The 14,076-nt window shown below is 36.8% G+C and overlaps 1 protein-coding gene across 7 annotated transcripts in view; it reads left to right on the forward strand.

Annotated features, from left to right (window-relative positions):
• The window catches only part of NFIB (nuclear factor I B), a 164,146-nt gene that overhangs the window by 116,141 nt on the left and 33,929 nt on the right, over positions 1 to 14,076 (forward strand). For all 7 annotated transcript variants that reach the window (XM_023943528.2, XM_023943530.2, XM_086867618.1 and 4 more), the window contains exon 7: positions 11,683 to 11,814. In XM_023943528.2, the coding sequence (XP_023799296.1) occupies positions 11,683 to 11,814 (132 nt within the window). The remainder of the gene's footprint in view (positions 1 to 11,682; positions 11,815 to 14,076) is intronic.

Below are 14,076 nucleotides of genomic sequence, written 5' to 3' on the forward strand. Positions count from 1 at the left end.
CTTACATCCCTCCCTTAATGTTCTGTCCTCTAGTACTAATAAGCTTAGTGACCTTTTACCAGATCCCTGTCATAGAGGCTACCTTTAAGTCACTATTAGGATTTTTTTTTTCGTTTGGTTGGTTTTTTTTCCATCTGTAAGATGTTCCATTCCTGCAGAGGCACAGATACAGCACTGTCCAGTGCAAAAACTGTTGTACTGGGGGCCTTTTGCCCCTAAAAAGTTATGTTTGCCTCTGATCACTTTCTGAGGTTATCATGCTGCTGTAGAAACACTGTAAGGAACAACTGCAGTGCCTGCCCTTGGTGCCTGGGCTCAGAGGGAATGGGTGTGGGGCAGCTCCTGGCATATTTGTTGTGCTGCTGGTTTCTTAGATGCTTGATATCATCTTCATGGCACTGATTTCATCTCTCCAGTTACCAGTGGTAAAACCCAAGGAATGGCATGAAGCTCTGCCAGAACAAATTTGGGTGAGATATTAGAAAGAGGTTCTTCACCCATGGGGTGGTTGGAACAGGCTCCCCAGGGAAGTGGACAGAGCTCCAGTCCAACAGACTTCAAGAAGCATTTGGAATGTGCTCACACACCCACATAGTTCTTGGGACTGCCCTGTACAGGGCCAGGAGCAGGACTTTGGTAATCCTTTGTGGGTCCTTTCCAGCTCTGGATATTCTATGATGATTCTATTCCTGTAAGTGTGTAAAACTCCTTTCAGACACAGGTGTTTTATTATGATATTGCATTTAGGAAAACCTATTTTTTGATTCCATATGCATGCAAACACAAAGATAATAAAAATACAATTTGGAGGTAGTTTCTATGCCAGAAGTAACTTGTGTTACTTCCCACTCATCTATGCAAATCTGTGTGCTATATGAGGTTAGGGATAAATGAAAAAGAAATAAGCCTTTTGGGGTCACATTTGTGTTTATCCAGTGTCAAGAAGGAATGCTAATGTAGTCACAACAGGCACTGCTTCAGGCAGTATCCACAGGTCATCAGCATCAAAAATGCAAATAGTTTCACAGTACCCACAAATAAATATGTCTCTGGATATCATGTTTATGGGTAGATAGCTTCTCTACCACTCTAGTGCAGTTTTTACTTTTCTAAGAGAGACAAGATCAGGAGTAATGTTGATACTAAAATATACTGTTCATTTCTGTTTCATTTTTGAATTTCTGAGTTTCTATTCATTTCTGTTTCATTTCTGTTTCATTGTCTCAGTTTTGTCTTGACCAAGAGAGGTCTCTAGCTTCTGAGCTGAAATAGATTTAGTTTCTTCATCACCATATCTAATGTAAAGTATTTTTGTAGAAATTGAAATGACATAGTTTTGAAAGAATCTTTTATCATTAAGGCTTTTCACATCTGTATTTAACTATTTCTAAAGAAACAGAAATGTCATGAGTGTTGTAGTTTGGAACTGGGTAGTTGCAATAAAACAATGACATCAGAAACGCATTTGAATAAAATATTTAGGAGTTTCCTAGGTGTCTGAGGGATATTCTAAAAGTTTTGATAGAGAGAATGAGACAGAAATTAATGTGCAACACAGAAATATTACTGAGATTAAAAATAGGATAGAGGAAAGGTTGGAAGTAGGGTGAAGCAGGTTAGATCAACTTTCCATTGCTTTGAAAAGCAAACATCATAGTTTAGCAGGTAAGAAGACTTTAGGAGAGGAGTGATTTTGTTGTATTCCTGATAGGTTTTATAGTTTGTCTGTGCAGCCATGCATCATGAGGGTCAGGGACACGATTAGAGGAGTACTTCTGGTGTAGCCAGGATGCAGCATTTGTGAAACTAAGAAAAGGAAATCTAGCCCAGTTACAGTAAAATATTGCTCATACCAGACTCTGCTTTCAGCTGTAAAACTCCAGACTGTCCTTTTGCTGTTAACTGTCTTCCAAAAATGTTTTGATAAGATTTCCAGATGTTGTGCTTTATAGTCTGTTTTGGGGGAGCCGTCTCTTTGAAGATGTAACTCTGGGCAGAAATAAGCAAGCGTATCTTAAAAATAGTAACTTTATAGATGGCATACGCTTGGTAAGAAACAAATCCACAAAGCATTACATTACCAATCCGATATAAAAAGATATCCCCCCTTAACTAACCAAAATTAACATTAAAAGTATGTATTAATTTTTTTTTTTTAAATTTATCATAGTCAGATTATTAATCCTTATAGAAGAAAATAAAAATTTAGGAAGCCATGATACTGTCCTGGAGGTTTACATCACTGGCTTGCAAAAAAGTTTGTGACTATTTTAAAAATATATGTAACTGCAAGAGTATGTGTAACAGTTTCAAAATCAGATTAAAAAAACACTGTGGCATGGCAGTGTTGTTTTTTATTTTGGAGACATCCAGTCAATGTGGGAAGATTCTGTAGTTTGGGCCGTTATTTTTGCCGTGTTGAAATGTTCAAAATTTCAACACAGCTTCTATTTGTGCGATCTTTTGAAACAGGTTTGAGATTTTCTGGCAGAGCAAAGAGGCAGGTTTATAGCTGCAGATTTCTCTCACGACTTTTGCCATTAGCCTTTCAAGTAACTAACTGTCCTCCAAAAAATCCTACAGTCACAGAAAAGGAAAAGTCATCTCAGAATGGTGCATTACTTAGAAGTAGAACCCTAACATGACAATTAGGATTTCAATTGTTGTGTCTTCTGCCAGATATTATGCAAGTTATTTTCTTTGTCTTGTACCTTGTTTCTTCCAACTGGATGCCTTAATAACTTCAATAACATCTGGATCATGTTTTACACTTCTATCATTTAGAAATTCTTCTATGTTTAATTAGTTATTTCCTGTAGATCTCTTCCAGTCTTCCTTTCTCCAGGTTGCTGTTACTGAATTCTTTACTATGTTTCCATATTAAACAAAATTTTGAGTTCCTGCATCAGTAAGATTTTGTGAGATAGATGTAAGTTTCTGCCTGAGCAAAACCGATGAGTGTTTTAGAAACTGAGAAATTTTATGCAGGAAAAGAAATCCCCTCATAATTTGGAAGAGAAAGTTACTAAAAATCTAAAAGGTGTCTAGACTGCTGCAGAGGCTAAAGAGTATTTACTATTAAATAGGCTAATAACTGTTGGTGAACATCTTGATTTACTAACTTAGGTAAATCAGATGCTTTTTTCTTAACCTGCAAGGAAAGAGGAATATCAGAAAAGAGAAGGACAGTGTGTGCATCTATGGCCTCCTTTCTGAAAGCTGGCTTAACAAGGTTCATTAACATAATTGCAGACAACTTATCGTTGAGATCTGTTTTACTGTTGTAGTGTTACAACACTGTGTATTTCCATAGTAGTCAGGTGTCTGGAAATACTGAATATCAATATACAATGAAGTGAATTTTAATTTTACAGTTTCTTCATCATGCTCATTCTCTTACACCTCACCCACCTCTACCAACATTCAAGAGCCAAGATGCCATCATTCCATTAAAACTGAAACAGCTGGACCGTCTTCACCTGCTGTTTGCCCAGCGTCTGTTGGACCCTCCACTTCCCAGGTCCCGACACCTTTTGTTGGATACTCCTCTTCTGGACACTTGTCCCCTTTTTCTTTCTCCCCATCCACTGGAAACTCCTTCCCCGTAGGGGTCCTTCCTGATGGCTGTTTCTTTCTTGGGTCATCTTCTCATCAACTGTCAAGGATGGATGTTCTCATTTCTGAAGTGAGGGAACTAAAAGAGGAAGTAGTTAATGTGGTCCAGGAGTTGAGAACGGTAACAGAACACCTTGCCCTCTTGGTGTCCTGTGTTGGACAGGGTTCAGGATTTTTTCCAGCTCCTGGTGCTCCTTCTGAGGGTTAATACTTTAGAAACACATTCTCCATCTAACAGATCAATTCAGCTTGCAAAGGTTTACTTTGATGAATACCTGTTAAATTCCATTCTGTGTTTCTGAGGTAGCCTGAATTCTCAAAGTCCTTCTATGTCAAAGTATGTTTGAAAGCAATTTGTGTCTTGTTAGTAGCTTGTTGCTTCTACCTTTGTATATTTTATTGTTTCAAAATACTCTTTAAACAATGTATACACGTGCATACACATACATTTCATATCTGTGTATCTCCATATAATACATATAATTTTCAGTGTTTTTGACTAGTATGATGGAATTATTTTCAACACTGTAGTCAAATGCTACCACTTGATAAATTTTCTTAGCCTCACATTTGTAAAATAAGAGATACTTTTCACCAAGACTCACCTCTCAGAATGTATCTCCAGAGTGAATTCTTAGGCATGTCTTCTGTGGGGCTGTTGGCTGCTGTGATACTGAAAATGGCATCATGGTGACAAACAATAGCCTTAGCAAGGAAGAGTTACTTGAATGCCCAACTTGAGTTCTCCTTGTTGTTCCTCATTGCAGAAAAAGATGTTGGCAGAGTTCAGAGAACTTTGTTTGCTAGTTAAAAGTAATATTAAATGTTGGGATAGTTTAAATAAATCATGGGGAATTGGTTTACTTTTTTTTCTGTAGCGACAATTTTGCCAAAAAAAAAAAAAGTGCTGGTACCTGAAATAAGTCAAACGTTGTTTTTATAAAGATGAAAAACAGTTGAAAGGCACTAAATATAGAAAAATAGGTGAAGGATCTCCCAAATGCTTATTTAATAAAAATACAGAGAAAGAAAAACATAGCGTGAACAGGATGGCAAGAATATTACCTTAGTAAGTTGCTTATACATCAAGAAAATTGACATCCTGAATTATTGAGAGTAATGTTGTTTATGCTCTCTTCAAAAAAATACAGCAACAAAGATTATATCTGTTTTTCTGTATTTAAAACAGATGTAGACAAATTTACTTCTTCGTAAGTGTCTTCAGGTATTCAGAATAGCAGATGATATTTAGATGAGGAAGATTTTATTCTGGGCAGAGCAGGCACCTGGCTTTTCCTTCAGCCCATGAACACTTAAGATTCTGAATGAATGAAGAGTAACAAGATGTTTAGAAATATAAAGAGAAAGACAAAGACAGTTGGAGATGCAATATGAAGCATACAAAAGTTTGCTTTTTTTTTTTTTTTTCATTCCTGGAAATGACTGTTATTTGCTCAATAAAGTCACTGAAAAAAATCTCATTACAGATTCTTTGTCTTTTCTTTTGACAAATATATTGTGGCAAGACCTATTACTTAATGTTTTCTGAGTGTGATTAGTGAGTTGAATACTCTCTAGGTCTCCATATAGGTCAATGAAAGATGTTAGCGCAAAAGAGTATTTTTCTTGTATTCATGGCCATTATCCTCTGATGAATTTAATATTATGGCAGCATCCTTTTATCTGGATGATAGATATCTTTTGATTGAAATTAATGATAAAATGAATGTCTTAATGCAAGATTTGTCCCAGGAGTTATGTATAATTTTCTTCCAATTTTCTGAATAAGAGATTTAGTGTTATGAAACTGATCACCTCTTTTTAGAATTTGTAGGGTATGTATGTGTAAGTCTGCATAATTTAATGTATGTGGTGCAGAACATCTTCATTTATGGAAAGAGGTAATTTTTTTGGTCTTCTCTTTTCATTCATAAATTCTTTGTTTTTGTATTTGTACATAGACATATTTGAAAAGGTACTTTTCTACTGCTTTCAAACAGTCTGTGTCAAACTTGTTCAAAATAGTATATTTCAGAATGACTTAAAGGTTTTGTCTCTCTTGAAAACCATTCCCCAGATGGATTAACAATTAATGTGGCACACATCTTAAAATGTCCTTAACTGTTACCAGTATAGACTGTAAGAGTAATAAGAAGGAGATTTCATAATCTGAATTCTTCTAAATCAACAAATTCCGTTATATTATTTTATCTCAAATAGCCCTTTAATTTTATTGCATTAGAACTGGAAATACTTTTGTGACTTTAGTAGTTATGGTTACAGTATGATTTTATTTTCTGGCCAAGGTCCTTGTAGCCTCAGGTCCAATGAAATGTTACAGCTGTGCATTTTTCCTTGAAGTCTGGATGACTTTCTGTAGGATAACTTAATAAATGACTACAATGTACTCCAAAGTCTTTATAACTTGTTTGGTATTTTAGGAACATCTTTCTCATTCTTCCACAATACTCTTCTATCACAGCTATATACAGGAATCACACCTTTTAACAATGATTCACAGATGATGAGATGGCCCAGTGTTTCTGAAGTGTAAAGATAAACAAAAAAGTACTCAAGTACCTGAAACACTCTGGAGCTCCTTAAGGGTTTCTTATGGCAGTGGCTTTTTAAATGGTGGTATTTGTTGAAGGCAACACAGTATTTTTGGTGTGATGCCTTTTATCTCTGTTTCCAAAGTCAGCCTCATTACTTGCATTGCCTGCTCCATGCTAAATAGGGAGTAACCCCACTGAGCTCTGTGTTAGTCCCAAGAACTTTCATATGACATCTGTCATGCATGGCTGTGTTGGTACAGAAGTGGTTGGATAAACTGAGTCTGCAGTTGTAGGAAGATGTGAGACAGGAGAGGCTGCAGAGGGACAGCTGGTCCCTGTGGGTCACTGTGAAGGGATGTGGAGACATTCTCACCTCCTCCCAACAGCAGCACCCCAGATCCCAATGATTTCCATGATGGCACCTCCTGCTTGGGGCTCTTATAGAAGGACAGTGTTCCTGGTATGAGATGAGGGTGAGGAAAGGTGAGGAAGGCTGGCCAGCTTTATACTAGAAGATGAATGCATGGGAAAAAAGGGTGTGTTTTCTCCTCACAGGAAACTGCAGGTGTGGTAATGTAGTCATGCTGATCATAAACTTCTCCTGGGAGTTTTACTTCCTGGTGAGAAGTGGTGAGGTGTGTGTAAAGGATGAGAATGAAGAATTGCTGCCCACAGCTTCTTGCATGACAACATGCCATAGTTTCAGCCTAATCTTGGAGGGAATAGTTGTAAATTTACATGGACACAATCTCTTCAGTGTGGCAGGTAATTACCTACATGTCATATGATATTGTCAAGCAACAGTTATGGTCTGTATGTCCTGTTCTAGAGCTGGACATTTTTTGAAATTACTTTGGGATGTGGACAGCTTTGGTGCCCACATATTTAATATTAATTGTCTAATCTGACAGTCATAGCTTTTTCATCCCCCATTTTATAAATGGCTTTTTTGCTAAAATTGGAAAAAAAAAAAAAATTTTATAACTTGTGCATGCAGGTTTCCCAATTACTTTAGCTTGAATGAACTTGCACTAGATTATACTTATACAAAAGCTAGTCCATATCATTTTAACAGGAAATGTACTGAGTTTTTTTGCTTTCTGTCTACAAAATAGGATAATCAGTAACACAATAGAGAATTTCAGGTGTCCAACTTTATACATCTAGTCACAAACATCAACTCAGTGTCCTACATTATTTATACAAGGACTTGTCTGCATTTTCCTCCCTGCCTCCCTATATGCCCCCTCCCCCAGTATGCTGGGATGTATAAGGGCAGGTAGGCAAAACCCTTCTGTCACTTGTTCAGACCCCTTTCTGCTGAGGTAAAGAAAATCTTCAAGGTAAACACAGTCCACAGAATGTTACTGTTGGCAATGGAATACAGTATTCTGCAAGTTTATGTGGGTAAGGATAAGAAGAATTACATGTCTGCTCCATCTAAAGGGTTTTAACTTTTGTGTTTCTGTTGTCTGGAAGTTCTTTCTTTTCTTATGTATATTAATACTTACTAAACAAAGTAAAATAAAATAGTGTAATTTATTATAAAACTAATGAAAAAAGAAATAATTCAGTTGCTCTTGCAAGTAATTTACTCCTTTTGCTGTAGCTTTTCTGAAGTGCAGTATTTTTTAAATGTCTTTCTTGGCACTTAAAATACTGAAAATGACATTGGTAGAAATTCTAGTCTAATTTATTTTCCTAGGTTTTTCAATACAAATCTCAAAAGATGATACATTGAAATGGTTTATCTGTTGTGAAATGGCATAATAGCACAACAGAGCATTTGATTAGCCTTGGGCATGGTTGCTGATGGGAAAACAGGTGTCACAGTCTGGTAGACTGGATTGTGAAATATCAGAGGTGTGCCTGTGAAAACAGCATTGGTGCTAAGCAGGCTGATTTGAAAATGGGAGGTTATCAAATCTTCATACACTGAGATGTTCTAACCTAGTATAAAATTTTCATATGTAAAATTGTTTTCCGTACTTGATGTGGAAGTAAAACTGAGATAAGTTTTTAAGATGTGAAGTAAAACAGATCAGTATTTTAAATATGAATGAGCAGCTCTTTCTAAACCTTGACACTAGTCCTAAAGTTCAGAACACTCTCAGCTGCTAAGCAGTATGCATGCAGCTGTTGGTTCTCCCAAAAGTGAGTACAAAGGCCTTCACCTTGAGAATTGCTGAACATGTCTCAGAAATCCACACCACAGAATCGACTGCAGTTTGTTTGTTCTGTTTTATTTTGTTGATTTTTCATTCTGGAGAACCTCAATTACCAGAATTTTTCATGGAAGTAAATAAATGTTTAGGAGGCCTTATCTCTGGTGCAAGTGAAGTGAAATGAGACACCAACAAGTGAGGGATTAGGGCACAGATTTGTAAAAGGGATGAGCTAGTGGCAAAGACTGATCTCTTTCTCATACGGAACAGGAGCTCTAAGCCAGTCTTTCTCTGTTAAAAACATCAAGTATCTCAGACACCCAGCTGTTCAGGCACATCTCTCTTTCTTTCCTATTTATTCACATATCCATATAAAAATATGTCCCCACTCTTTTTCTTCTTTTTGTGGACAAGATAAATGAACTAAAATGTTTTGATTTTCATGATTCTTAGTTTCCATCCAGCCCCAGTACCAAGCCTTTAGGGCAGATATAACAAAGCCTTTTTTCAATAAGGGAGGGATAGTTGTGGCTTAAAGTCACTCAGATGTCAGTATTCTGTGTTAGGTGCCTTATTAAAATGCACACTTGAGAAATACATAATGCTTACGATGTTAAAGGAAATAATGTTGAGCTCATCAGAAAATTGGTGATGCTGGCTCTGCCTATGCAAAGTGGCTCTGCTCCTTCTTCACATGTGCATGTGTAAAGCAAAACAAATTCTCCTAAGTACAGTGGGATTTCTTGTCATTATGCAGACACCCAAAGTGAACTCAAAATTTTACCTAAATTTTCATGTGCTTCATGCAAGTGTACCTATCAGATGAGGTGAAGACTGAGGCCAATCTGGACGTGATGTACGTAGTGTATCCTGCCACCAGAAATCATCCCAAGTACTGCCTCTGGGAAAAATCAGTTCATTTAAAACTGTAGCATGGAAGGATGTTTCTTAGAGCTTGACAGTGGTGCCATGGAGCCCATAGTTTTTTGTCCTTTATTATAGTGATATATACTGTAAGCTGAATATGAGCTTATCTTATTTTCTCTGGAGGTGATGCTACACTAGTGAGTTGTAAATAAATCTTTACAGATTGTTGTTTGCAATAGTGTAAAGGAAGTCTTGTGAAACCAAGCAGTAGAAAATATATTAATAAGAAGAGTTCTAGAATTAAAAGACAATAAGATATTTATTATTTGTTTATGGATTCTTTTAGCTCTGCTCATAAGCATCTCTCATAGGTGAGAAAGAGAAGCTGCTATGCTGTGGTGGTGAACAAGAAAGCAGGTCAGGTATCCAGAAATAGGCAGGTGGATGTTCAAACTTGCCCTGGGTCACTGTTTGATTCCAGGTGCGTTCTCCTTACAGGTAGCTTGCCAAGTGCTGTGCCAAGATAATGCCCATCCAGGAACAGCCTGGATGGCAAGCTGCTTTAGATTGAGGAAGAGGGTCTTTGCTTTGATGAGGAAATTGCCAAAACTCATGTCTCATTAGTGTTTCCTAAGGTTCTTTGGAAGTGAACAACAGTTTAATTAAAGGCTGATGTAAACATGTTTCTGCACTTTCCCTGCAGCACTTTATCACATTGGAATTGATCAAAATTGTTGCCTTGGGCTGTCTTGAGCAGCTATACATCTGGAGCACCATTTGTGCAAGCTGCTGGTGAACAGGCTACATATGCTATGTTTCACAGCAGCTCTTCTGCCTTCCTGTGTAGGCAGCTCTACCTTGCTGGAAGATGAGACGTTCTAACTATTTTATTTTGCATAAGCCCTTTTTGCTTTGATGTGATGCTTTAAAACATGCTACTTGTTTGGGTGCCTGTGTGTCGTATCTCCAAAGTAATATGAGAATACAAACAATAGTGATTTGGAACAGCACTGAGAATTTCACATTTGAAGAACATTCTCAGCAGGACAGGACACTGTGTCTGATTAATTTTGACCTTACAATGACTTTGTCCGAGTGCTTTTGGTATCTTTCTGCTTTTCATCTGTATTTTAGATTTTTTTTTTTTTTCCCAAAAGTCTGTTTTATTTTAATTCTCAAAGTAATAAGGATTGGAATCCCTTCCTGAAACTTTAAAATAAATAAAACATTTTTCAGCAGCACTGTTGAAGATATGAACTTTTCAGGGTATTCTGGCACTCATCAGAAATAGTAGGATCAAAGTGGAGGGTGGGGATTGCAGGGGATGGTGGAGGGTCACAGGCAGAGTCTACTCTGGGTCTGGTGCCAGTGCCTGTGTGGGGCTCGACAGCAAGGTGGGGCAGAGTAAAGAAGAGAACTCCCAGTTTCATGTGTCCTGCTCTAAGTTCAGTTCAAGAAAGCATTGTTCCAGTTTGGTCTCAATAAAAGCTCCACATTTTGCAGACCTGTTTTAGCAGATTAGAGCACACCAATATTAAAAGGATAAAAAATCCTATTAAAGATGACATGGTCCATGTAAGAAAGTCAACGGCAATGTGGCCCCTGTCCAGTAAAGTGCTTAAGAAATTACCTCTGCTTTGAACAGTCCATTGATTCAAAATGGAACGAATTATAATATCGATGTCTCTTCTATAAAAATATTGTAATGAAATTTGAAATAATTTCGTGCAAAGTCCAACAAATATTTAATTTAAACTTTCAAAAAAAAATCTGATAATTCTGCTCTATGGGACATTGGTAAGCTTGGTAGAAATCATACATTTGTCCCTACTACTGTGTTACCTTCACATAGTGAAGAAATGAACATTTCTAAATTGTGAAGTGAACATTTCTAAAGAAATGTTTTTATTGATAGGGATACTCAAAGAAGTGACAAGTCCATCCTTGAGACATGGAAACTGTGAGACAAATTAAAGTATCCCTTGTTCTTAGGGAGGTTGCATTGTTTCACAATGGTTTCAGGAAGAGTAAGGGATAAGTTTTGAAGTAATACAATAATAAATACCATAAACTGACATGTGTATGGCAATTACCCTACACACCTGTGTGTAGGTGTTCCATTAAAAAATGCAATAAAAATTAAATGGCTGTTGAAGGAACTGATGATTTGGTGATGTTCTGGGGAGCTGACAAGTGTCTGGGGAAGTTCTAAAGACATTAATTTCTTCACTGTTTGGCTTGTCTGGTATGCAAGGAATGTAGTTTCTGTTTTGCAGGACAAGGACCTGTTAGGACATTATTTTTAATTCTCAGATTTAAAAGTAGTAATGTAAAATTAGTTTATTCACCAGGGGGGACTTGGATCAGCATATGATATTTGTGCAAGAAGAGGAAAAAGAAGTATCTTCAGTCTATAAAATGATGTGGCCTGAATAAGGCTTCTAAACTAATGTCACTGTTACATTGTTTTTCTATTGTAGATATGTCTTCTCCTACAATGAAGAAACCTGAAAAGCCTTTGTTTAGTCCTACTTCTCCCCAGGATTCTTCATCAAGACTGAGCACTTTTCCCCAACATCACCACCCAGGAATCCCAGGAGTTGCACACAGTGGTGAGAGTTATGAAGGAGGAAATAAAAACCTCCCTGTTAATTTGTTCTGATCTCCTTTCTTATAATCAGATTGTGATGCATTTTTGCAGACTTTCTTAGAGACCTAATCCAATTTATAGTACTGGTGAAAATAAAAATTGAAAAGGCTGGGTTATCCTTGCAGGAGCATTCATTTAACTGTTCAGGTAATCTGCCTGCTGGAAGCCACTAAAAAGGATTTAGGATTAACCAGTGAATAAAATAAACTGTACAATGCATGAAGAAACTGACAGAGGAAAAATTGTCCCTGTATTTCATCCTTTCACCTAAATCCCATTTTTATTCTTGTTGCTATGACTATATTGTATTTAAATACCACAATAGGCAGGACTTAATACACAAGAGAAGTCACAATCATGTTCATGATGTGACACAATAAGTAACAACTATAAGAAGTAAGTACCAGTGCTTATTTTGAATGTTGAGTCTAGAGTCCTGATTAAGCATTTTCCAACACCTGTTTTCTGAAATCATTAGTAAATCCATAGTAAAAATTCACTTGAAGTAAGGATGAGATATGTGAAATGTGCCAGAATTCATGTTGTCTTGAGTGTTTATCAGTAATGATAGAAATTCCACCATCATGGTCTGTTTAATTTCATAGGTGAGACCAACCCTGGTTTTCAGATAAGAACACAGTCCTCAGTAGTGTCCCCTCAGCATCTCATCATGTCTCTTTATAAACTGCATATAAAAGTTTTAATTTCTTGAGAGGGGCTGGGTGACTAGAGTCATTCCGTAAAACAAATCTGAAAACTTTGTTCTTTTCTATCATATGCAGTTTTGCTTTGATAGGTCTCTGCTTTATTTTTCCTCCATGATTTCAAGTAAATCCCTTTAAATTCATATATAAGGACTATTTTCCCCTTAACTGCCCCTTAATTTGTGTTACAAAATGGTCCTGGACTCATTCTGGTTGCTATGAAGTTTCCACTTGAGTAGCAGATACTCAAGGATATAAGAGATGATAGGTGAAATGGAAGGGATAGATTTCTCTTCATTTGTGTTGGTTTTGCACAGCTCTGACATACCAGAGAAGTAACTAGTACTTTGTTTAAACTGAACTTGGTGGAGCTGTGATTAAAATGAATCTGCTACCAAAAAAACCTCAGAAACAAACAATCAAACAAACAACAAAACACAAACAAACAAACACCTCCCCCACATACTTGTGAGTATATCTTAATATTAAATTTAGAGTATAGTTTGAGAATATTGACAATCATAACCTAACTTTTGGGTGAACTATCTACTTGCTGGGAAACTCCGTTTTTATCTTTGTAGCCTGTTCCGTTATGACCGATGCCTCAAAAAATAGCAAGTCCTTTAAAAATTAAGCTGAAGAAACCCAGAGATGTGAAAGCTGTCCAGAAGGGCAGCGTTGGTGTGCTTGCACTTATACAGTATAGAACCATTGAACAGTTTATAAGAGACCTTGCTTTACAGACCCGATTTTGTATTTTTCCACTAAAGGAAATGAAAACTCCTTGCCTCTTCTCCATTTCCATTGAACTAAGCACCTCTTTTTTCAGTACACCAAGTTTCTGCTCTCTAGGGGTGTAGTAAGTGTGGAAAGTGTGTCCTTGTGCAGTGGGATAAAAAAAATCCTCTACACTTCCAGACTGACAACTGGGCACCAGAAGGACAAGCTGTACCTTCCTTGCACTGTTTAGACACTTGCACACTGCACACAGCCTTCAGATAGAAAATTGTGTGTTTGTGGGGTCAGGAAATAAAGTAAATGAAAAGAATAAAATAATCAAAGGTAATTTTGTTGGATGGTTTGGTTTCTCAGGCCTGAAGTTGAATGCTCACTAAGATTTTCATAAAAGTCAGCAAATATTTGTGGCAATATTGATGAGTAGATATTTCCCTGACCCCAGGTGAGGCAGGTAGAATGCAATGCAGTGAGCAATCCCCGTTTCTTTGGGTTTGGTGATTTATTTTTCTCAATGCAGGGATGCTGTAAATAAAAGTAGGGGCTTTATTTAATATTTGATTTTGGTTTTTTGGATTCCAGATGGAAAAATTGTGTATAATTGTAATATCTTTAATGTTGGAAAATTACTCCTGTTTAAAAAAATGAAAAAAACTATGATGGCATAACCCACAAAATCAAAACAAGATACAGTATTTATGAATTTGAAACAGTTGCATTTTCCATTTCCTGGGATAATGTGAGGGCAGGACCTGTAAGTTTTTCTGTAAAAATGCCATAAAGCA

Source organism: Cyanistes caeruleus, chromosome Z (genome assembly GCF_971803275.1).
Source record: "Cyanistes caeruleus chromosome Z, bCyaCae1.hap1.1, whole genome shotgun sequence".
In the NCBI taxonomy this organism is placed as follows: domain Eukaryota; kingdom Metazoa; phylum Chordata; class Aves; order Passeriformes; family Paridae; genus Cyanistes; species Cyanistes caeruleus.